Below are 26,580 nucleotides of genomic sequence, written 5' to 3'. Positions count from 1 at the left end.
CATCATCCGTTTTACTCGTGTTTAAACGACACTTCGAGTTTTAGTGTGGTAGAATAAAATTCGCATTCGCAATGGGAAACATGTGTCCAAGCGTTTCCTTTGTCGTATGCGTTACCGAGAAAGACAAGTCCGGGAACCACGTTTACGCGATCAAACATGTTTGATTTTGCGTTTCTGTGTTTTCCTGTTCCCCTTCTTCCGCGTGCGTTAGGGTTGCACAATTTTCATTAGCCTTACTAGACGAAGACGCGCATCAACCCGTGTACAAGGAGGGGCTGGCTCACACAACACCGTGCTTTGCATTTTAGTACGCGATCAAAACTACAGGTGTATGTGTGAATTCAATTCCGCGATGCGAAATTCGTAATACACGCGACGTAACGGTGGAAACGACGCGAGGCAGTATCGATGGGATCTCGACAGCACCGAACGAATGAATACATAGATCTCTTCATGATCTGCTTACGATGTTTATTGTTCTTCAAACTTGACCCTTTTCGCTGTGTACACTCATTTTGATAATTGGTCGATATTTCGACAAGAAAATTTTAACATGAAGGCAGGTTGGTACGGAAGCGCCCAGCAATGGACTTGCCTTTGGTCGCTATTTTTCGCGTTATTTCACGGATATCTATTTGGTGCAGCTTCTTCAAGTGGTGATGCCGATATTTGCAAACTGATCGGATGTCAGTGTAGTAAATCAGAGATATATTGTCACAACAAAGATACGCTGACCGAACTTCCGCGGTTAGGCTCTGTTAACTACATGAAAACAATCGCTAAAATGTAAGTTTTGACTTAATTATTTGTTTCACGTGTATCGTTTGGCAGTTATTATATTAAGTGGGTGGTGTCGAATAGAACAGGTTAGAAAGTTTCTCAAAAGTCTGAAATTTCTACGAAGAGATGGTAAGGTGAGAACTCTAGTTTTGATACCTGTGCTATACAAATGAAAATTATTATTATCATTTCTATTATTATCATTATTATTGTTATTAATTATCATTGATGCAGCTTTCCCTAGAAAACTGAATTTTCATCACCGTGTGTCTGACGATGCAAAATTAAAGAAATTCGGGGACTTATTTAGAATTTTCAGGATGACTCAAGAGATTACCTTTTTATCAAAAGCATGCACTTAATTAACAGCTTTACCTTCAAAACTTTGGGTCGTGCTATTATATCGGTATGTTTTTCTTTATTTGTTAACTCATCGTCACATCAAGATATAGACATTGATGGACTGTTGGATAATTCATACATTATGAACATTGTTTCCACCACCGCTTTTGGAGTTCATTTCCGAGGGAATACTTCCAATCGGCAAAGGTTCGCACTAAGAGCTGGGTTAATATCCGCCGACTTCCTGCAATTGCTGAATTTTGACCGATGTTAATCCAGATAGTGAGACGCCACCCCTCTTGAATTTACCTAGCATCATTATCGTAGAGCAGCTGTCTCAAAGTGTGGATTCAACCAAAGGACACACATCGTATTTTTGCAATCGATAATTTCAATAAGATTGTTTAACAAGATCATGCACTATTATCTCCAACATCTACCGATGAATGTAATGTTTCCAGAAATTATTCGTTCGACCATGGACTCTGACTATGGCTCGACAACTGACGGACAGCCATGCGAATACGCCAGCAATTTTGATCTGTGATTGATAAATCGGGCCGATGATCTCCCTCGCCGTGAAAGGGCAAAAGCGACATTCGGACCTGGAGGGGGGGGGGTGGTAATCGCCCGTGTTAGCATATATAAGTTTCTGACCCCTCAAACTAATCAATGGGGAAACATAAATCCAATATGGCAAAAAACGATTTACTCGGGCGAACTTAATATAGAATGTGATGTCTGTCAATAAGGTCAGACACGAGTAGTTATTACCTGAATTGCATGACACAGATGCTCCCGATATTTCCATATTCGGGAGGTTTTGGAATGCAAGTTTCTTGCACATGTGAAAACTTCCTTCATTCTACAATTATCCAGGAAGAAAGACACTCTAAATATTTGGATGGATATATGAAAGCTGTGGGTACTGGAGTTTGTAATGGGTAGTGTAGTGTGATCTGTGTGCTGGCCACAAATGCACACAGATCACATTGTTCAATGGGGTTTGGTCCAGGACTCGCGAGATTTTCAACAACACGGAAGTAACGTGTAATAAATGATGACTTGAATTGCATGACTACCTACCACCCCTCATTATTTTTGGAAAACTAAACGTTCGGCACTGACTAAAAATTCGTAATAACATTTTAGAAATGGCCAGAATTTTAACTTAGGTTCTATCTCATTTTTATTTTACAATTGCGATTGGTTTAATTTCTTTTAAACGGCCGTTAAGGCTTCATGTTTCGTCTGCAATTCACTGAAATAGTTACGCAACTACGCACATTTCAGTGTTTTTGGCAGCTGTACACTCAATCGGCACCGTTCGTGACTAGTTTCACTGCGGAATTATCATTAATTAACATCGCCATATCACATCATCAACTTATATTGTGCCTTAAAACCCTAACAGCCGAAATAATTGAAATGCACACACGATTTCTATCATTGAAAATTGAGAGAGTGGCCATGTTCGTGTTTGCTGCTTCGCGTAAATCCCGCACGGTGGCGGGACCGCGCGGAGTTGGGCCGATACGTCTAGCTCAAATTCAGGAAGGGTTCTAGTAGAGCAAGATGTAGTGACAAGCAACTCGTCGAATACCAATTCACCTCCCACTTCAGCCGCGATGCACGAACGATTTCGGTCCGGGTAAAGTTTATCCCGTGTTAGACCAACCATTTTCACACTGGTGCCAAATGGTTTGACACGGACCTAATGTGCCCCGACCAAAACATAGGACCAGGCAAAATGTCCGAAAATGATTCCGTTCAAATGATTCCGTGCGACTGCTACTTGGTTCTGGATGTAAACCACCTCGTTTACCACACTATCGTTTTGATAGTTATAAGGGCGTCAGTGACTTCGAATCCCATGCAATCCAGTTTTTTTCAGAGAACCGGGTTGGTCACATAATCAATTTCTACACGAAATAGGAAAGTTTCCAGTCGCCATTTTGAGGCGGCCCCGCGGGTCTCGCATTTTTGGACAGACTTTTACATCAAAACCTTTAACGCGATTTATTGTCGTCCATCCCCTTTTGCTACAAAAATCGAAGTTAAGATCGTTAGAAAGGTGCCAACAAAATATTAGTTGTTTGTTCTTTTTCTGTATTACTTGCAACTTTTCTGTATTACTTGCAACACGTTTTATGGTATGAGAATCGATGACTAAATCATCAGCCTCGTAATGGTCACCTAGGGCAACAGTTATCACATTTCTAACGAGCATAAAACTCATTCATGCAACTATGAAACTGATTTCAGTCTAAGGCAATCCTCTGCTTGATATTCACAACAACATTCATCAGGAAACTGCATCCAAAGTTCAGATTTTCAGAAAAGAATAAGAGAAAGCTCATAATATGTTATGATTTCAACAATTCAGAAGAATCAAAGATTTGATAACTTATCAGCGAGTCTGAATTCATCATTAGTAAAACAATATACTACAAACTTTAAACATGAATCGACGACCGTCAAAACAAAGGCAATTTTTCTGTTGATCATTTTGTATTCGGAGGCACCTAGACGCGCGATAAATATCAAGTGGCGAAAACAGTAATTACAGCAAATAAAACGTCATTCGTAAAATTCTTATTTCAAAACTAGTTCTGGTAGCACTCATGTTCAATTATTTCCACTTGATAGTTTAATAATTATTAAACTGACCATGATCGAAATAATATTTATGAGCACTAGTAAACACATGGGTACAATCATACCATCTAAGATATAAGATCAAAAAACTACAATAAACTATCGGACTATTTACACGTAGAAAACGACAAAAAAAATATAAAAATGGACAAAATGATCTTCAACCCGGTAATATAGCTATTTCCAAAATTTTGATGTATTCCATTAGGCAGCCAGAAAAATTCACCCCAATCAGTCGCTTGCCGGTTCAGACTGGTTGGAAGATTGTTTGAATGAACCGGAACCGAATTTCCAATTATGTACTTCGATTTAAAAAAAAAAAAATTCTGTAAATTAGACCGCCGATCACAGAACTATATCTATGCTTAGATTTCCGATTTCAAAATCAAACCCCCTGTTTCGCTCCCGTCAGGTGTGGTGGGTCTGTAAGGGACACTCAATCAAAAAATCTAACGAAATTTACAAACCAAATAAACGACAGGGACAATCCCTATTTTGAGATCGAAAAAAAAAGAACTAAGATTGAACAGTGTCGGCTGACGTAGAATCTAGAAAACAGTACGAATACGTTTTCTAGCATTGCCAAATAGTTTCATAAAAAAATAGTTGATAAAATTTGTTTCTGTCGCCATCTGCTAAATAATCAATTGCGCCTGGATGAAGTCTTGCTTCCAGATTCGAAGTAGAGCAAGACATTCTTCATTTAACCAATTCGATCCTCTTGTTAGGTTTAGACATTTTTGCGAATTCGATTTTATTCTATCACGCTGAAACTCTAAGTGTCATTTAAAAACGGTTCAAAGCACGGCAGTAAAACGGATGATGATCGCGATATACGAATACGAATTACGCTCCAAACATTTCCATAGTATAGGGAGGAAAAACAGTTCTTACGAATAATTATATAAAAGCATTTAAAACTTAATAAACTGGACTCACACTCTGCCGCAGAGGTTGCGACATCTATACCGCAGAGATTCAGAATTACGATTTAGACCGGACCTGGTACCAGTTTCTGTCCACACACACATATTTAGACCGGTCCAAAATTTGGTCCGGACCTGGTTCGCTCTTTTAGACCGTGCCAAATTAGACCGGTCTAAACTAGACCGGTCTAATTTGGAACGGTATTTTTGCACATGTGAACGCTTGGTCCGGTCTAAATGGGACCGGACCAAATTTAGACCGGTCTAAATTTCGTCGTGTGAACGCGCCTTAAGTTACGACTTCTGAACGTCAAATTGGTGATTGGTTGTAAAGACATGATTTGCTATTCCACTCTCAGGCTTTTGGTTGCGGATATCTATTTTGTGTTCTTTAATACACTGACTTAGATTACGTCCCGTTTCGCCGATGTACATCATATTACAGTCTTTACATGGTATCTTATAGACCCCGGACTCAATTAGCTCACTGTTGGGTTTATTTTTGGTTAAAACATTAGTGAGTTTGTTATTATACTGAAAGACTAATCTAGTGTCGATGGTGCTTAATTTGGATTTAAAGCGTTCCAAAGTAGGTAAATACGGGATTGTACTTCAGTACTTGTTTTTCAGGTCATTCCACCTGATGATGGCTGTTAGTCAACAGCCGAAACGTTGTGGTTTCATTATAATAAATTTGATCGTATAATTTTAAAATTCGAAGTGTGGGATTTCTTCATTTATTTATAGGGAGAGTGTTACATGCAAAGTCATTTCAACAGACGTATTTGAGATACTATCGTTCGTTTGAATTTCACATATGGCTGCTTCTTGGGACTCGCCTTAGATTATGCAATGGATTATCTGCCATATTAAGAGTCGGTGTTATTTCCTTCATCATTCGTCTGTATTGTTAGCCAGGTCAGATGCTCAACACCGGCGGTAATTGCTTCTATTTATAGTTGTTATTCTTCCTTTGTTGTCATAATTCCCGGTTTAAGAGAAAACCGACTGAGCGCAGACTTGACTATCGTTGTCATTCTCCGGTTGAGCTAATGGCCGACTGCGGTGGATGCAATGTCTCCGCATCAACGTTGAAAATGATGATAAATCAATTAAAAATCTATCCATTTCGACCACCGTTATACTAGATTTAGCAGCTATAACCCTTTACCCTTCCGGAACGATAGATGTGAGCCGCGTGGCACCGTGGCAACATCCCATCGAGTTCTAGTGACGAAAAACAGTTACAGACAAATCGGTTACAGCACATCTTCTCCCGTCAAGGGATTCGAACCCACTACGCAAAAGCTGTTCCCCGAACCCCTTGACCTCACGAGTCGTTAGAGTCGTTACTAGCCGACCAGAATCAGGTCGGGCCAATCACAGTGCTTGTAACAGACAACATTAGACTTCTGTTGGAATTCCCGTTAAATGAAACAATCAGCGATCGTTTTACCGATCAAGGAAATATTTCGCAAGTCGATATATGTCGTCATGCGCAAAAGCGCCAGTAATGAAATCGTGGGTCGTGGGGCCAGGGCCTGGCGGAAGCGAGTTCGGGGAGAGATACCTGGCAAGCGAGGAAGTTATAGCATGGACTTGTCTAGTTAAAATGTCCACGGTTGGAGTCACGGTTGGATCCCTACATGATCAAACGTCCTGAATTCAAACGTCCTGAATATCGTGTAGATATCTTAATACAGCTTTCCCGTTTCGGATGTGAATATTTCTCCATGAATCAAATAGATTATGTATATATTAATGAGTCAACGAAAGTTGGCAATATCGTCCATTTAGCCTTAAACTTAAGACAGCTCACTTAGTTTCAATCAGCGTCGAGCAAAAACAACAGGCTTCTCACGAAAGGGATCGGGAGTTTGCGTGCAGCGGTATCTTCGCCAATAACTACATTAGCTCGAGTAATAAAATTGAAAACTAACGACAACGAAGATATCCAATCCAGAGTTTGTGGCAGACTATCATCTATAATGCACGTCATTCACTTACTGCATGGTTGTGAAAATAGACTACTGACACCTTAGAAAGATATGGTCGAGAGTAATTGCACTTAGGTGATGGAGAGCTTTCATAGCTTATTATTCATTTGAGATAAAAAGACACGTACTCACCTAGAAGTTATGTCGAAAAGACATTTTTGGATAATTTGCGTAATTATTGCATCCTTTTCGTCTCCAAGAAAATTTCATCGACCTTTCAAACTCATTAATAAATTCATTAAATGTCCTTCCCCCTAAATTTTAGCTAGTGGATGCCCATAAGTAAAATACACGATGCCGCCCCTTAATCCAATTCAGCAAATTAACGATTTTCAAAGCAAGGAAATATGAAACCTAGATTATTTAAAATAACGATCGTGTTGTGTCAGCACCAGTTGGTGAGGGACTACAATCTCCACCAATGTTGTTGTCCGGCTGCATCACTCGACCTTCTTCTAGCCGATTCCTCTGTGTGACCGAGGCCTGTTTTTTGGGTTGCTCGGCTTTCTTCTTTCTCAAGTAAATATAAGTGATAACAAGTCATTTTGTATAACCAGAATGTTTCTTTATATTTGGCTCGCTTTTGAAAAACATTTCAGTTCATTTTTTGTACTGTTAAACTATCATATAGGGTATGTGATCTCCCGTACAGCGCGGGTTCAGAACACGTGGATTACTCTTTCATGGGTGTTCAAGCACCGCCCTTCATCAACTGAAGATATCCCATGCCCGGTGGAGGGCACAGTAGCAAAATTATAGCAAAATATATACAATACCATACCAATTCAGGTCACCCGGTTTATTTTGATCAGCGCGCGCAGTGACGTCATGCAGAACGTCCAAACTTAAATGTTCCAAAACTCTATCTGAAATTTATTGTATCAGCAAAAATTTCATCCTAAGACATAGATGCAGCCAGCATCTTCCATTCGGTACCAAAAACATGTTCTTGAATAGCGCACAGACCGCGCCAACGACTAAGTTGCGCCATTTGTCTCTTATAGTATAGATAGATAACGTGCGCCACGGTAGGTCACTCGTACAACAACGATACTTGAGCCACATTGTTTTTATAGGCCTATGCCTGCCCTACTAAAAACAATCCTATCGTGAAACTATTAAAACCATATCATTTCGTCAGTAACCGGCACTGCCCTAAAGTTTGAAGAACTTGGAGCTTCTGTCCTGATTGGTTTTACATGTATTATTGTCCGTATGATTAATGAAAAACCTCCGAAGTTTGTACCGGGTACCGTGTTTTTACCGGTCACTCGTATATACTATCTCTTAGTTTTAGTTGTTTTATGTCATTCTCGGGATGTATTAAAACTAACATTTTCGAAGATTTCATTCTCGTCAGTTCCGTTATAAGTTCACACTGACCAAAATCGAGTCCGTTTTTGATAGATTCTTTTCTTGCTTTAATCAAAGAATAATTTTTGCATACCGATAGGCCTACAGCGTGACAGACTTTTACTTCACACAGTTTGGCGAGCCACTGGACCATTTGTCCTTTATTTTATCCTCTTATTGTTACATTCTTTTGCGTTCTCTTCCTCTCCTCTCTAACTCAAAAACCTTAGACTTATATACTAATTTGTACATTTTTCACATTCCTAAACCATGACCTCACTCGCTTCTAACCTTACCCTATTTGGTATGTTAAATCCGTGCTACTTCTATTCTACTCCCTCTTAGACTACGCTAACCATCCCTTATAATTAATTTCATTTTAGATATAGCAACTAAACGCTCTTCCATCTTTCCAACAACCTCCCATCTTGTAATCAGAACCATTTGCCTTCAGTGTGCGCACCAGCTCACATCTAGTGTGCGCTATCGTGCGCACACGGCACATGCTACTCATATACTCATATAACTCTATAACTATTCGCTCTATAATCGAAATTATAATAATAATGATGAAAATTTATATAAAGCAGCAATGTTCGATCCAATAAGTCCACCGGCGCTGAGATGGTTCACTGATTGATTTCGTGAATATCTCGGAGATGTTCTATGGGGAAGCTGCGTTTGCGGGAAACGAACGTCCACCAAATTTAGTAAGGTTGAAATGAAACTGCATCAATGCATTCAGTGATTTGAAAAAGTGAACTTGAGTAGAATGATATTTCACTCAATACGTCGTCTCACGGGCAACCAATGAAGTGTCATAAGCAGACTGAGGTGTTATTGGTTCAAATATCTAGTCCTGGTAACAATCCAAGCTGCGGGGTTTGTGTCAAATGCAATTTGTCCAATGAAGCAGAGATATGCCGGCTAAATTCGCAAAGAGTAATAGTGACTGCATCAAGAGTTCCGTTGACTTGGGGATAAACAATTTCGGGTACTAGTGCCAATGAGATAAAAACGACGTGTGGAACACGCACTGTTAGCATGTGCCTCCATTCAACAGATGATCAAAATAACTCCAAGATTTCTGCTCGGTTCCGTTGGACACAGAAATCTGAAAGTCGTCTCTATCTTGATAATTTACCCGGTAGTCAAGTTAATGTGCAAGGGTGTGAAGTGAACTGTTTCAAATAACATCGATTCAAACTTATGCACGATACACACGAGGTCCTTGTTCATAAGCCATTTACTAGCCCTCGGTGTTGACCTTATCATTCAGATATACTGCAAGCTATTTGATTAATAAGTCTTTGCATATTCACATTACACACGTCACATATTCGATATAAACATGATTGCTAATTACAATCACCATAATTATGTGCCGTTATATCAACTAAACATGACATTTTCACCTATCCTCAATCTTCGTCCTACGTAGGAAGTTGTGAGAGAAGATTTGACTCAGAGATAACTCATTGAGAATTAATTTTTTTTCATTGTTTTTCAACTCTAACCCAGAATTGTGGAACCCGATCCAGGAAGAATTCTAAAATTAACTTTCAAGAATTACCGGTAACGGAATTAACAACATAAGTAACCAATGAACATTTCAAAGTTCACCCTTCTTGAAGAGTAGCAAGGATATTTTGCGTGGCATAATACAATTAAATCGGGAAAAGGGAAAGTCAAGATTCAATAGGTAAAGTTTCTTATTCTCGCACTAGTAGGGAAGGTGTGAATCAATGTAGAAACCAACCTTAGAAACGTAGATGTAGAAACTTGCACTTTTAATATTCGAAGTTGCACCAAAAATTTTGATTCTTTCACTGACTACATCAATTGTATAAGATCCGATTTTTCTATCATAGGACTTACTGAGATTTGGAATAATGATAATGCCCATAACAATAATCTTTATAAACTACCTGGCTACAATAGTATTTTCAAAAGCCGCTCGAATGATGTAAAGGGTTGGCGTTGCCCTTTATTTCAAAGATGATTACGAATCTATAATACGCCCAGATCTTTCTGGTAAGAATGAGGTATTTGAATCTCTCTTTATTGAAATTATTTGTAAGAATCAAAAGAATAAGATTATTGGTATTATATACAGACCTCCGGGGCTAAGTATATCTACTCTTTTAGTTGAACTTAATTTTAAATAGGCAAAGAAAAGATTGTTATTTGATTGGTGATTTTAACATTGATTTACTTCAAGCAGAAGTACATACTCCTACTGAATCATTTCTAGATAATCTGATAGCTTCATCCTTTTACCCACTAATTGATAAACTTAGCAGGGTGACTAAAAATTCATCCAGTCTAATTGACAATATTTTTTGTAATAATATTGAAAATGTATTTAACTCGGGCATATTATGTACAGATATTTCTGATCATTTTCCAATTTTCACAATGTGTGATCATCGTAAACGTGTTTGCAATAATTGTACTTACTCAACTAGAAACTTTAGTGAGCATAATATTGATAGATTCTACAGGAGTTTAATAGCGTGTGATTGGTCGGCTATTTATAATGAAAATGACCCACAAAGGTCGTATACTGTATTTTATTCTAAATTTACTCATTTATATGATACATGTTTTCCATTTATCAAACGCATGAACGCAAAAACCAATAAGTCTAAACCCTGGTTAACTACGGGCTTGTTAAACTCTATTAAATATAAAAATCACTTATATAGGAAAACACTTTATAATTCAGATATTGCTTTTAAATCCCGTTATTTAGAATCTAAGCGATTATTATCACGTTTGTTAAAAACTGTCGAAAAAGGCTACTATGATACTCAGTTATTTGGTGTAAAGAATAATATGAAAGCTACGTGGAAAATCTTAAAAACAGTTATTGGAAGTAACTCCGTCAAAGAACAATTACCAGCTTCCTTTAAGCTAAACAACGTAACTGTCAGTGGTAGTTTAAACATTGCAAATGAATTTAATACTTTTTTTGTTAATATTGAACATCGTTTAGCAAATATGATCCCCGAGTCTGAAAAACATTTCAGTTTTTATTTAAATCATCCTAATAATGAAAACTTCTTTTTCTTCCCAACAAACTCGCTAGAAATTGATGAAGTGGTAAATAAATTCTCTGGAAATAAAGGTATTGGCATTGACGGGATCTCTATGAAAATAGTTAAAAGAATTATTGATGTGATTATAATGTTACATTATAACATGGTTATAATGTAACGTCATACAAACGATATTGGAACGTTTTTATCAAGCTCAATGGTTGCAGAGAGGTTGTGAAGTAACGTTCAGTCAACGTTATCAAAAACGTTCTAATAACAAACATTATACAAACGTTGCACGAACGTTCAACATTAACGTTAAAACGTTAGTGAAAAACTTTTAGAAACAATTTCAGAAATTTTAGAAATCACGATATGTTTAGAAACAACATTTTTTGTTAGCTGGGTAAATATCCACTTACTCATATATTCAACAAAAGCCTCCAATCTGGAGTGGTCCCTGCTGAACTCAAAATTGCTCGGGTGTGCCCTCTGTATAACTACTAAAAATGGCGGCGTAGACACAAACACATTTCCGAAGCTCCGCTTAAAAGTTGGTTTAAGGTGGTCCGGTGTAAGTTTTTTTGTGGATTTTTTGGTTATATCGCATCATTGGTACTGTGGACGTTCACTATGGTTGGTGGAAATGGTAAAAAGAAACGCAATAAGTCTGGATCTGATGTTACCGCGGTAAAACGTCGTGATCAGAAAAAGACCCCTAACAAGAATCCAGAATGTTCTGGTGACATAGGTGACTGTTCATCCGAATCGAGTGATCACGGTGATAAGCCTAATATAGACAGCGGAAATGACAGCAATGCGAGTCTCGGTGATATTGTTGCTATGTTGAGCGACATGTCAACGAAATTAAATCGGTTGGAGCCAATCGAAAAGGCAATGGAAAATCTGTGCACAAAATATGACAAACTGTCGACTGAAAATTACGAATGAAAAAATCGGTACATTGACCGCCGAAGTTGGCCGTTTACGCATGGAAAACGTGAAGTTGAGCAATACCGTGCTCGACTTACAATCACGATCTATGAGGGATAACCTCCTCTTTTTCGGCGTGCAGGAGGAAAAAGATGAAATCGTGGCAGATAGAATCTACAACATTTTAACGTCGGAGGCTGGAATAAATGATGCGCGTGACAGAATAAAGTCTGTACGTGCACACCGTGTCGGAAAATATAGCGGTTCCTGAACTTCGCTGAAAAAGCTGAATCACTGAAACGCTGAAACGCAGAAATAAAAACGCTGAAATTTCAGGGAATTTCCGAAAAACGCCGAAATTTCAGGGAATTCCCGAAAAACGCTGAAATCGTGCTAGGTACCAACAATACACGTTTTGAAATATTTTCCGGGCCGGTGTCCGCTGCCGAGTCCTGAACCGTGTTTTAGTCTCTACCTTCGGTTACAGAGACACGCATGGACAGTATGTGTGGAGTATACTTCTAGAGGGCCACTTGTTGGACAAATTAATTCGCTTGAAATCCGGATTTTTAATGCATACAGGCAGCATAATGAGGAAAACCCATTCACAAACCGTGCAAGCCAACTTAAACACTATGCTCAATATTCCCTGCAAGACGCAAAATATCTTATTTGAACGTTCATGTATAAAACATGGAGCAACTTTTCTTTTGTCAACACGTTGATGGGCGACGGACTATGTCACTATGGTATTCTCTGAAGGAGGTAAATTAAATTTGACAGCTAGTTATATAAATGATGCAGCTTTTGGACAAAAGGGATCTAACTAAATTTCTTTTTAATTCACTGTGGAATGGAATGGAATGGATTGACGCCAATGGCATGCAGTAGGCCCCTACGTATGGGTCATACTGATTAGCGTCAACCAATTAATCTAAATCGGGCTAACCATTCAACAACTGTGAATAATTTATTTGCTGTGGCGTGATAATAATTAGTTTTTTTGAAGAAATGACATACCGACTGTTAGAAAAATGTACCGATTCTTATTTTTAGACTACTACTGAATCTATAAAAGGAGGAGTCATAGACAAAGTTGATATGCTTAGCTGGTGACACTTCTTGTCAAGTACATCATCTCAAGTACTGGGTGTTTTGTAAGTTTAATTTCAGTATTTATTTACTAAGTGCTGTTCTCTCAGACCTCAGTGCTTTCAAACTAGGCCCACCCCATAGGCTATATAGTCCAGGGTGTATTAGCCACTATTCTTTTATATCCAACTAAAATGCACCTTTTTCTATTTTTAGATTCAGGCTTAGAATGTGCAAATTTTTTGAGATACTGAGAAATCAGATGGCACCAGTAAACTTCAACTGCGAAATTTGCAGCAGGATAGCTGAACGACACAATTTTTAAAAATAAAATGGCTATTCGAATGCTATTTCAATAATAACTTGATTCAACCAGAGAGAAATAAGTCAATTGCGGATGTACAGTACACCCACTTTTCTTCCCTGTTTCCTGGTACCAAATTTTTAGTCTTAAGCTAAGCGATATTCTAAGGTATACTAGTGGATTTCATTAGAATATGAAGCAATGGAACCAGAATTCTAGCCAGAGTTAAGCGAACTATTGATTCTGATATAATGTAAGAACTGATTTCCTTTGTATACTCTTGCAGAATGTGTTATTTCAAGCTGTTAAATAATATAGTTAGACAAATGTCCAATTATTGGATCTTTCTTGTTGACTCGTTTAATTTTGTGAGTTAAGAGTTCCAGTCAATCCACAATGTGCAGTGCCTAGCCTTCATCTACACTAAAGCCATGCCTGTGTATGGGAAAAAAATATCGTTCGACTCCTATAGGCCAGATACATCAAAGCATGCAATACATTGCAGATAGTAGTCTCCGGCAAGTCGAAAGAGAAAGTAAACCAGGTTTTACCCCGTACCCTACCCGGGAACAAAGACACTTAAAGATTCCTTCCTCCTTGTAGAAATTGTAGAAATATGGCACCCAATTGTAGCAATGCTAAGTACAGTATACTATGACGGTTAAAACCTTTATTAACGAATTTCAATGACACCGAAAATAGAATCAAAATAATCATTAGTTCCATGCTAGCACTTAATTTGGGTTATCAGGTTCAGCCTAACTGTACTTTCATTCAGCTACTACTTGTATGAGACTTGGCAATGATAAGTTGCAAGAAATCACCAAACATAAGAAAAAATATTGTGAATTAATATTACTGTGATTAAGAATTTATTCAAATGAAGTGATAACTTCATTATTAGATCGTACCGGTATATGCACATAAAACTATGGCAAAAAACACATCTAACAATCCACGCAATCCGCAATCGATCAAGTCGGTCATGACGACGACCTTAAGGCATGTCTCTGTAACCGAAGGTAGAGCATAAAACACGGTTCAGGACTCGTCAGCGGACACCGGCCCGGAAAACATTTCAAAACGTGTATTGTCGGTACCTAGCACGATTTCAGCGTTTTTCGGGAATTCCCTGAAATTTCGGCGTTTTTCGGAAATTCCCTGAAATTTCAGCGTTTTTATTTCAGCGTTTCAGCTTTTCAGTGTTTCAGCTTTTTCAGCGAAGTTCAGGAACCGAAAATATAGTGCTGGAACTGCGCGACCGATTGTCGTTAAGTTCCACTTTTACCATGATAGGGAAGAAATTCGTGGAAAATCCGCACTTCTGAAATCTCGTGGTGTCAGAATCGCCCAACAAGTCCCTAAAGAAATCCGAGAACGTAGACAAGTGTGCAACAACGTTGTGGAGGAGGCAATTACCAGAGGTGATGAATTTCATTTCATTGGAGACAAACTTTACCTGAACAACCGCTTGTTCCAATTCAATGAAAAAGATTCAACGACACCCCCATCCAGACTTAAGAACGGGCTGGACAGCCAGATTGTTATCGATCGCGAACAGAGGCACAATAGCGATGTCGGTGACGTGAGTGATGCCTTGCGCGAGGCACGTGCAACCCTCGATATGGAAAAGGAAAGCGTCGGAAATAATAATAATGCGGAACGATTGAAACTCTGTTTCTTAAATATTAAAGGATTATTCAGTCGGAAAGCTGGTACACGGACATGTTAACTGGACCTTCCGGAAATCCAGGCTTTATTAGACGTGAATGATATAATCGCATTCGAGGAAACCTGGAACTCTAAAGACACCGTATTTTCAGTACCCAGTGGATATACGTTTTTTCAAAGTACGAGAATGAAAAACCCTCGCGCGCGTCGAAATTCTGGCGGATTGTTGCTACTTTTTAAATCCGAATTACGGCAGGGTATTGAATTATTAGAAAATAACCATCCTGATATTTTATGGGTGAAATTATCAAAAGAATTCTTTAATTTTGAAAGAGATATGTTTATCTGTTTAGTGTATGTAGCTTGTGATAATCGTAGCACGGATGACTTCTTTCATGATCTGAGTTGTCAGATACTTGCTCATCAACTTGGTGGCAATGTATTGGTGGCTGGTGACATAAATGCACGTACCAATGTATACTCGGGTCTCCCTCCCGATCCTGATGCTATTAATATGCAATTCCTTGAGTTCGAACATGGGGTACGAAAATTACTTGAAGACCATGATATTGACACAACTAGATCATCTCTCAAGATGATACTGTTAGACCAGATATTAGAGGCATGAATATGATAAACATGTGCATAGGTTGTAATTTGTTAATATTAAACGGTAGGGCATTTCAGGATAAATCGGTTGGAAAGTTTACGTGTCATCAACCAGGTGGCAAAAGTGTGGTCGATTATGTATTAGCCGATTTTAACATGATTGATATACTGTCTGACTTCCACGTGTCTGACGAATTACCTTTCTCTGACCACGCGATAATTTCTTTTAGTTTGCAGGCTAGGATTGAATAACACGATAATACCGCAAATACAAATTTTACGTCCCATAACAAAACTACTTGTCACAAATTCAAATGGCGTAAAGAAAGGGAAGTTGAATTTGCTCAGTATATGCATTCAGACGATACCCAATCTTACCTCAACGATATTATAAACAATGCAATTAATAGAGAACATAATAAGTTTTCAATTAACGAATTGGTTAACGATTTTTCTAAATTCTTCCGGACTGCGGTCATGGTTCATGGTTCATTTCAAAATTCGAGGAACATGAATAACAATAGGCCTATATCATGGTATGACGGCTCGTGCAGAAAAGCACGAAACGTGTTCAGCCGGCCAGTGCACCGACACAGATTATACCCGAATGAATTAAACCGATTTCTGGTCAAAGAAGCACGGGATAAATACAAGTCCACTATAAATAGTGCTAAAGCATTGTATGATGAACGTATGCTGGATGACCTGCTGAAAGCGCTAGATTCAAATAACCACAGAGATCTATGGTCCAAATTTAAAGGGCCCAATGAATACGTTGATACTCAACTAAGCATTGATGACTTATATGAGCATTTTAAAAGTATCTCGTATGAAGATCGCCCTTCACTGGATGTTGATATCGACGTATCTGATCACATACTTGATCAGCAAATCACATTGGAGGAGGTTAATAGAGCATTTAAAATGCTAAAAAGAAATAAATCTGCAGGAACAGATGGTATAAAAGGCGAGGTATTTATCGCTGGTGGCAACCCAATTGTTACTCAACTTACTATTCTTTTTAATATTATATTAGATAGTGGACGCTATCCCGAATCATGGAGCACTGGCTATATTGTTCCACTACACAAGGGTGGTTCAAACAATTCAGCAAATAATTACAGGGGCATAACCATCTTGTCGGTATTTGGCAAACTCTTCTCAATAATTTTGAATACTAGATTAACTTCATGGTGTGAGGCATACTCTGTTCTATCGGAGGCGCAAGCCGGCTTTAGGCCAACTTATAGTACAACGGACCAAATATTTGTATTGAATTCGGTTATAAATTACCTGTTAAACAAGAATTGCAAACTATACGCGTTATAAACGCTTTCCCTTTAAATGGAACATATTTGGACTGCCAGTAAGCGGATTAACGCCTCCTGCATACCGTCCTTCTATATGCAGTCTGCCTGAAGGTTTAACCGGACCCAATCATACTAATCATACTATATCGTTTGTACGGATAATACATTTTCATGACCTCGACATATATTATAGTTTTCCGAAACTTGATCGTATCAGCAATCATTTCCGGCCAAAACCAGACAACAATTGACGAGACAGGCATGAACCGGAAAGTAAACGAATATCGCTATGCACGTAGGTGTATTTACGGAAGAGCGCACTGGAGAGATATTTTGTGGAAAATAGATAGTTCTTTTTTATTCCTTGACTAAAGAGGTTATATTTTAAGAATGAGGTTATGCTATACTGATAGAAACGACTAAAAGTGTCCTTTCTTTTTTTGATCGGAATTGACGGACGACTGAATGTGCTCTTTTCTCCAACATCTTGTAAATATGCCATTTTCTACTGTTGGAGTTGATAGAGACGACTAAAAGTGCGCTGTCTTGTATTTTACGGAATGGATGGACGACGGAATGTGCCTAAAATTGTGTTTAGAATTATCTGCCTCGTCTTATAAAAATGTGCCGTTATCTACTTTGAGGACGACTACACGTACACCCTTTTCATTTTGGAATGCAAAAAAATGAAAAAAAGGCACGAAATTTCCGCGACGGTATCACAGGCCTACGGTGCTACCGTCTGTGCAGGCCTGGTGCATCAGATAAATCGTATGCTTGTGAGAAAAACTCGAATGAATTATAAATTATATGACGATTAGAAGTAAAGTTACCGACAATTTTGATTATAAAAACATTCAGGAGTTTTTTGATTCATTAGACATCAACAACCATAGACATCTGTGGGCAAAATCTTAAGGATCCACACCCGAATGTAATCTACCCCCGATATTGACACAGACTTTTTTTATCATTTCGATGATAATTTTTTCGTAAATAACCTTGGTGATCGTGATGTTATTATCGATCAGACTACGAGATAGCCCAATTAGTGTTGAGGAAGTTCAACGTGCTACGATTTTGTAATACGTATGATCGATGTTGTCACTACGCGGAATCGCAGAATTTCTTGATTTCTAACAGTAACGGATTTTTCCATGAGGGATACGGAGCCACGGGACAAATGCGCCGAACCATTCAAGACTTGACGATCAGTGCATCAAAATACAAATAGGTTCACATCGCATGGCGAAGATAAAATTTCCTCGATCTACTGGAATGTATCGAATGTACCTCAAAATTGAGCAGATCGAGCCAATGAAATTGAAAAATGTATAATCCTCTAAGTGAATGAGTAGAAACAGCCGCGTCACTCGAAACGTCCGCCTTTTTGAAAATAAGATGAATCAGGCCAGACGAAGATGAATCAGACTGACTATTAGGGTTGTCAACAAAATTAGCTCATTGCATACTATGCTGTACTTGTAATCGAATTATCTTATGATAAGCCACTCTTGTCAGGTTAAAAACAGAATAGCTGGTTAAAAACTGTATAGCATCTAGTCAGTCATCGGAGTCAGTAGCTTAGGCGATGGATTGAGTTAGCTGAGTTAGCTATTGAGTGAGCAAAACATGGTACGCGACTGTTAGAATATTATTTTAATTTTCGTCACTATGCTTATATCCGCTAGTTGATTCATACCAACTTTCGAGCCACTTGCACTCTGCATTTAGGGATGAATACCCAATGAACCTCCAACACATGCACAATATAGTCAGTGTAATGTCCCAAGCGGCGATCTTTTAAACACTTCTATGAACGAGCGTCCGGTGCTAGATGGAAGTGAACCACTGCTTCATAACGTGGAAGACTTGAAAGGATTCTATTCATTATCAAAATTATTAAAATCAGATGCGATAGAGTATACGTGTTAGGGATTTGCGCCTGTAATTAGAATTTAACTTACGATTTGAAGAACAATGATGCTTATAAAAAATCTAAATAAATCTAGTTTGTAGCTGTAGTTGATTTTTTTAGGTCATCGCAAATAGCATACACAAAGTAGAATGGAGTGAGGTGCGATAAGGCAAGTAACGTATGCCTTACGAAACGAAACATAAAATTGCCTTTAATCGGGTTTCTAAGTCCTTTTTCTCAAAAGGTATAGCACCTAAATCAGTTGTTATATGATCATTGTGGTTAGATGGTCTGCAGCAAATACCACCATGGTTAATAGATTATACTCATGCCGCTCTCTTTTGCGATTATTTCATCATCTTGCGCGTGGCACTTTTTTGTAACAATTAGTCCATTTCCTCGCAAAATTCAAGAAACTCTCTTAGAATCGTTTTCATTCAGTACATCAAGGTGAGGTTAGCAAACAAGATGAATTAATCCGCTGATGCAGGTCGGCCTTCAATCATCCCGGCGTGCAAATACTTACCTGACACGTAAGGATCAAATGAAGCCAAAGTTACAGCAAGCAGTGGTACATGTACTAAACAAGCTAATACACCAAAAACCAGATTTCTCGCGAGTATTATCTCGTACGATTACATATTACGACCGACCGACCGACCGACCGACCGACCGACCGACCGACCGACCGACCGACCGACCGACCGACCGACCGACCGACCGACCGACCGACCGACCGACCGACCGACCGACCGACCGACCGACCGACCGACCGACCGACCGACCGACCGACCGACCGACCGACCGACCGACCGACCGACCGACCGACCGACCGACCGACCGACCGACCGACCGACAGACCGACAGACCGACGCATTCGTGGTTGATGATTGCTTATCGAGTATAACCTTTTCGTGCATTCGCTTTCGCTGCCTAACTATGTTTAAGTGAAATGGTGCATCATAGTGACAGTAAAAGCAAATGCATGTGATGGTAACTGCTTCTAGGTGTTGACTATGCACATCCAAGTCGATCTTAATAGCGCTAACAATGTATCAGCACCACCGATTAGGATAACGTAACCGGAGATGATGCCCAAATGGTTTAGAATAACAACTTCAAAGCAGTGGCTATGGGCTTCCTGTACAGCCATGCTACGCATAGTCAAAATGACGGGAATAATCGTTAAGTGAGTTGTCGGTGTTCGAACGGATGTAATCCTGAAATCCACATTTTTGAAGTTTTTGGAAGTTGTCTTGGGAAATTTTGAAGAAGCTTTGACCACCTTCATCTTTCGTACATATTTAAATCCACCAAGGGCCCATCAGCATAAGAAAGATTGGATCTATCGGACTAAAGATGACCGTCCTATGACCTATTTCTGTGCCCAAAAATGTCAATTTTGGCCGGAATTCTGAGTCCTATAGCTTCCGACTGGTTTGCCATTTTTCATCGCAATTTATGATTGGTATTCTTTGGAAAAGGATATTTGATACCTGAGACAGGTATTTTTGATCAGCCAATTATCACGCAATTGGCGGCCATGTTTATGGCCACCATGGGGCGTTGAATAATACAATAACTTAGTATATCCTTATTATATTGGTACCTGGTCGTATTTTATTACCACGATCGATTGCAAAGTCGTAGCTCATGACATGTTCTATGATTGTGGTAAGTTTCAAGGGGTTTTGCATATGGTCACCAGGGGCATTGAATCGTAGAATAACTTTTCCATATGTATTTCCATATTATATTGGTACCTAGGCATATTTTGTTATCACTATCCATTACAAGATTGTAGCTGCTTAAATGTTCCATGATTGCGGTGAGTATCAAGGTTATCGTTTTTCGTATATGGTCACGATATTTATTGAATATTGAAATTGTTAGTTTGTTGAGCATTTGAAACCAATTCTCAAGTGGGCATAGTGGACCCCTAGTTTTTATTTGGTGTCCCTCAAAAATCCGTCACACCTACCGGGATCGAAACAGGGGGTTTGATTCTGAAATCAGAAATCGAAGTACAGAATGATATAGCAATTCTGTTGCGTGATCGGCTGACGAATTTACAGAATTTTTTCTATTTAACTCGAAGTACATAATTGGAAATTTCTATTCTGGTTCATACGAACTGGTTCTTTGGGGATGTAACAATATTGTAAAATTGATATCGTTGTTGAACTATCGAACGAATACACTATCTTAATTCTGTGTCGAATTTCATGGGCGTCACCTAGGGTCAACACAGTACTAAATATGTAGACTAAATATGTAGATCATTATGAGCCATTGAGTACAAGTACTGATGTTCCAAGTTGAAAACAGCTTTAAGAATAATGACCATACAGTGTCTCGCTTTACAATCCCATGGTGGCAATCATGAGCTAATAATGCTGGTTGACACATATTTAGCGTTTTCATATTAAGTACGTACCACTGGTTGAGTTTTCAAAGCTTTTTAGGTGGCTCTAGTGGAGAACCAGAAGAGTTACCTAGTCAAATAAAACGTCATTACAAACAAGTTAGATTTTTAAAACGTTGAAAATACACAATTTTGTAGACAACCCACCAGGGGCCGGTTTAACCAAGCTTTGAGCAACCGTTTACAAACGTGTTGTTACGGGCTACTGATCGCAACTACAACACCTTTTCTATCTCTTATTTGAAAATTTGGGTTCTTTACAAATTTAACCCCTTAGCACCCAAATGGTAAATCGCAAAAAGGCGCATCACTGACTCAGAAACTTTGGTTCGGTTTCATAGACCAAGTATCAAAGTTATCCCTAGGGGTAAATCCTCAATCTCGGTGACAACCACCAAAGTTACAATGAGAAACCATGGTTATAACAGACATATTTCCAAATGTCCCCAGGTACTATTTTCAGGGGTCGGCTCTTAAGATAAATGGTGGATGAGTTCTTAACATTGCCCGATAGGCCGTTTAACTTTGACCAATTTTCCAGCAACCAAATTTAACCCCCGACCGGGAGTTTAACCGTTGATTTTATCGATTTAACCCGATGGTTAAGAGAACAATCCGTTGAGCAACCGGTCCGTATTGATACGAAGATTATGTTCGTGCTCGCACAAAGCTGTAAACTCACGGATAAAAAAAACTCATTGATCTCGCACGGTACTTATTCAATATCAAAATTTTCAAAAGTCCAACAACCCTCGTCGGGGATATAATAATATATTCTCAACCGATTGGTTCAATTAACTGACTGTCTGATCTGATAACAGGTATTACCAGTGAGATGGAGCTCACTTAACAGGCATTACCTGAAGACATCACGCTGAGTAACGATATCTGGATTTGACGTCAGTACATAGCTTGGCGACAAATCCGAACTGTTACTTACAGACGACCTGTTAATTACGTTTGACATCGCGTTATGTGTTGCTTCAACCATGCTAATGATTCTACGTACAAGTATTGCAGCAGTCGAATCTATTATACTAATGATACCCGATTTGCTAATTATTGCGGGTCTCTGGCTCACGGTGTACGTCTGCATATCGTGGACGCTTGTTTAAGATTACATTTTGAATTCAAAATGTAGGGCGAAGTGGTGTCCGTCGACCCTTTCACGAGATTACACAATAAACTAAATGTGCTCTACTTGTATAGTAAAATAATAATGATAAATTATATTTAATTTTACTGATATTTACATGAATGTCGACGGCAAAGAAAAATGTAGTGAAATTAAATGAAGGTAACAGTGGGAGCCATGGGTTGTACGGGACGCTGCACCTCGGTGCTTAGAGTGCACAGACGTGCAAGTACAGAGAATTGAATAGAGATAATAAAAATAGTGATAATAGTTAGAAAATATAGCTGCAAAGCAGCGATAACGAGTTTTCTGGATGCATGTGATCGAAAGGAAAAATTAATTACCGGGTATTCGATGGAAAAAATAAAATGAGATGATTTGGATATTATCGGAGCAATCCTCTTTTTGGTTGAATGGTCTAACCTCAGTATAGTCCCCCGTGATTTGGAAATTCTCGGAGCCCTCCTTTATTTACTTACTAAATGACGTCACAAACTGTTATTTCGCCGGTGCTTGTTGTCTAACAATTCAATTCTTTATTTACAGTAACCTAATAAGTAATTTTAAGTTTCAAATAGGATGGAAAGTACATTCAGACAATCTGTTGGTTCAGAGAGACCGTTATTACAGTATCAATTTATACATTTCGTTTCGAAGCTGTCAGTTGCCGAATCTGAATGAAGATGAATTTTATTTGACGAAATCGGCGGAAAATATATAATAATAGTAATAATCAACAGAATTAGGGTTTTCGACATAATAATTAGATTGATCTAATTATTATGAAGTATTGTACAAATGTTAGGTCCATTGACGTGTTAATTTGTGACTGACTTATCAGTCAACCTCGAACCAAGAATGCTGCCTGGACAATTCTCTCAACAAGCTTCCGTGTTAGCCTTAGGTTTCTTTAGATGTAGTTATCTAGTTAACCCATCGATATCGGCTTCAGCGCAGAATTCTAAGAAAAGATAAGCATTGCGATAAGTGCAATAATCTTTAGGATATGAATGCCATGCCTTTCTCGCATTCACATTAATATCGCACATTTGTTATGGTGTCATAACATTTGGTAATTGTCAGTTCTTCCATCTAGTATCTGTCTTTACCAATACGAGATAATGGTATGCCATGACAGGATTATAATCGTACACGAGAAGCTATGTAAATTGTTATAAATTGTCCTTGTTTGAGCGACTGGATAAGTATGACTGGGCCATCAATGTGGGCTCGGCTAATCCAGATCACCCGATCAAAGCTATGATGTCAATAGTACAGTGAGTTCAGTCAGCCGAATGAGTATTTCGAAAAAAGATCATTCCTTTAAATCTGGTCGATTGACATGAAAAAATGCCTTGGTGGCGCTTTTTGGACAAAAAGCGTTTTCCGCTTCTCTGAAATCGACAAAGACGCGTGGCATTCGAGTCCACTGACACAGTAACCAAAACCTACGCCGAATCACCTGTGCTACGGAAGATTGATAGAGAGGTTTGCATTTCATGAGCAATAGTTTTGGTTGGGTATACACCTATCATCATGTGTTATCTGCCACATGAATGTCATTTTATATTGTTCTTAATAAACATGAATTATACATTTATTCTTATTGGTTTATTAACTACATTCAAATTCTTTATTGATCACTATTTTGTTGATTAATTAATTTAATCACCTAATCATAACTAGATTGAATACCAATCACATTTAATTATTGTTAAATTATTTTACAATAACTATATCTAATTATTTTCATTTCGTCATAATTATACTAACATTTTTATGATAGGTATAATTGTTTGGTTATTCTATCATGATTGTGTTTAGCTTGATCAATAAAATAATCAATTAAATATGTATAATTGCGATAACAGTCGCAATTATACATCGTTTGTAAAAAGCCAATTCTATCTGATGTAAGATTGAATCCTGTATTACAGATATACACATTTGGATGGGGGATAATTTATTGTTTTTAAACGATTCTAAAACAGAGGCTATCCTTTTCTCATCAAAGTTCAGACCAAATTCTCAAAAGTTTCAGTGAAGTGAGATCCAAGTTGGAAACTCCTTTATATCTCTATAATGTATGTATGTAATATCTCTCAGATAATGTACGAAATCTGGGTGTTTTTTTATATCTACATGACGATGGATAAGTTTGTTAACCACGTATGTAAAGCTGCTTCGTTTGCTTTCTACAGAATTAGTAAAATCAGAAAGCTACTTGACCAAGCCCTGACAGAGAGACTGGTGCATTGCTTTATTACTTCTAGGCTCGACTATTGTAACAGTTTACTACTTTGGGTTACGAAATGTCAACTTGGTCGTCTTCAAACCATACAAAATGCTGCTGCTCGCCTAATTGTACAAAAACGTTAATTTGATAGCATAACGCCAGTTCTTTGAATTGCACTGGCTACCTTTACACAAACGTATCGAGTTCGAGGCAGTTTTATTGATTTTTAAAGCATTAAATGGTCTTTCCCATCTGTATATTAAAGGAATGCTGGACGTATCGGCACCACTCCGCGCGGTGGCGCCACCCCGCGGGATTAACGCGAAGCAGCAGAACACAAACACGGCCATTCTCTCAATTTTCAATGATAGAAATCGTGTGTGTATTTCAATTATTTCGGCTGTTAGGGTTTTAAGGCACAATATAAGTTGATGATGTGATATGGTGATAATGATAATTCCGCAGTGAAGCTAGTCACGAACGGTGCCGATTGAGTGTACAGCTGCCAAAAACACTGAAATGTGCGTAGTTGCGTAACTATTTGCAGTGAATTGCAGACGAAACATGAAGCCTTAACGGCCGTTTAAAAAAAAATTATACCAATCGCAATTGTAAAATAAAAATGAGATAGAACCTAAGTTAAAATTCTGGCCATTTCTAAAATGTTATTGATTATTATTACTAATTTTTAGTCAGTGCGGAACGTTTAGTTTTCCAACAATAATGAGGGGTGGTAGGTAGTCATGCAATTCAAGTCATCATTTATTACACGTTACTTCCGTGTTGTTGAAAATCTCGCGAGTCCTGGACTAAACCCCAATGAACAATGTGATCTGTGTGCTGGCCACCAAAATGCACACAGATCACACTACACTACCCATTACACACTCCAGTACCCACAGCTTTCATATATCCATCCAAATATTTAGTGGCTTTCTTCCTGGGTTAAGTCAAGGTATATGAAATGGGGATTTACATTTCAACGGTAAGGCTGGTACGACGAGTGTGTGATATATATCTCGGGCGATTGAACGGGTTCTTAACCTCGGTCACATTTCTACGCGAATAGAACGTCTCGCGCAAGCGCCCTCGACGGTTCTATTTCGCGTAGAAATGTGACCGAGGTTTCTATCCTATACATAGAGGAGGATGATTAGTTCGATAGATTCATGTTTGACTTCCATCCCCGGACTAAAAGCTTTATAGAAAGATAATTCGAAAGACACTTGATTAGCTGATCACACCATTCCATTTTCTTTGATACCAACTGAAAAAATTCCCTTAGGCCGAACGTCTCGCACTAACATGGCTGATAGGGGAAAACACACTGCGCACATGCACAACGGTTTGACAATTCAACACGAAATATCGACGAATGTTCGACAATTCGACCGCTCGACGATTGTTTATCATGGTAGTTGTACATTCTCTACACTTCGACAGTGCGACGTAAATTCGTAGAGAGGAATCTAAGCAAACGAACTCTTTCTTTCCATTATTAAAAAACCGTGCCTGACAAAAATCCCTTTCCACTACGTAGATCCGCGCCTGAGTACCAATTTTGTTCAGGAAATGAATGGATGGGTGAAGGGAAAAATTGTCTTTCTATTTGATGGGAATAACAAAGAAATCACACTTTTGCAGATCATACGTTCAAAAACTAAGGCGGAAATTGTGAACTGTGTTTTTACTGGGAAAAATTATAACGAAAAACGTGACTGAGAATAGGGAAAAAATAAAGATAATTCATAGGACGTTTTAGGTAGAATTCGGGGTAGCAGATACGCACTCCAAATATGAATAGAAAAAAGGATTAGCATGGCTTAACTAGTGATTGTATTAGGCTCTTA

At 38.5% G+C, this 26,580-nt stretch overlaps 1 protein-coding gene and 1 long non-coding RNA gene across 2 annotated transcripts in view; both read left to right on the top strand.

Annotated features, from left to right (window-relative positions):
- Nucleotides 1-553: 553 nt before the first annotated feature.
- The window catches only part of LOC141906223 (high affinity nerve growth factor receptor-like), a 55,892-nt gene continuing 29,865 nt past the window's right edge, over nucleotides 554-26,580 (top strand). Inside the window, exon 1 of the mRNA XM_074795465.1 lies at nucleotides 554-786. Coding sequence (XP_074651566.1) covers nucleotides 554-786 — 233 coding nt within the window. The remainder of the gene's footprint in view (nucleotides 787-26,580) is intronic.
- LOC141906119 (uncharacterized) lies at nucleotides 12,540-13,710 on the top strand. The gene is made up of 3 exons (XR_012619308.1): nucleotides 12,540-12,795; nucleotides 13,087-13,187; nucleotides 13,339-13,710. It is a non-coding gene; the product is annotated as an uncharacterized LOC141906119 (long non-coding RNA).

The sequence above is a fragment of the Tubulanus polymorphus genome, chromosome 5 (assembly GCF_964204645.1).
Source record: "Tubulanus polymorphus chromosome 5, tnTubPoly1.2, whole genome shotgun sequence".
NCBI lineage: Eukaryota > Metazoa > Nemertea > Palaeonemertea > Tubulaniformes > Tubulanidae > Tubulanus > Tubulanus polymorphus.
This window is presented reverse-complemented; position numbering and strand designations above follow the sequence as displayed.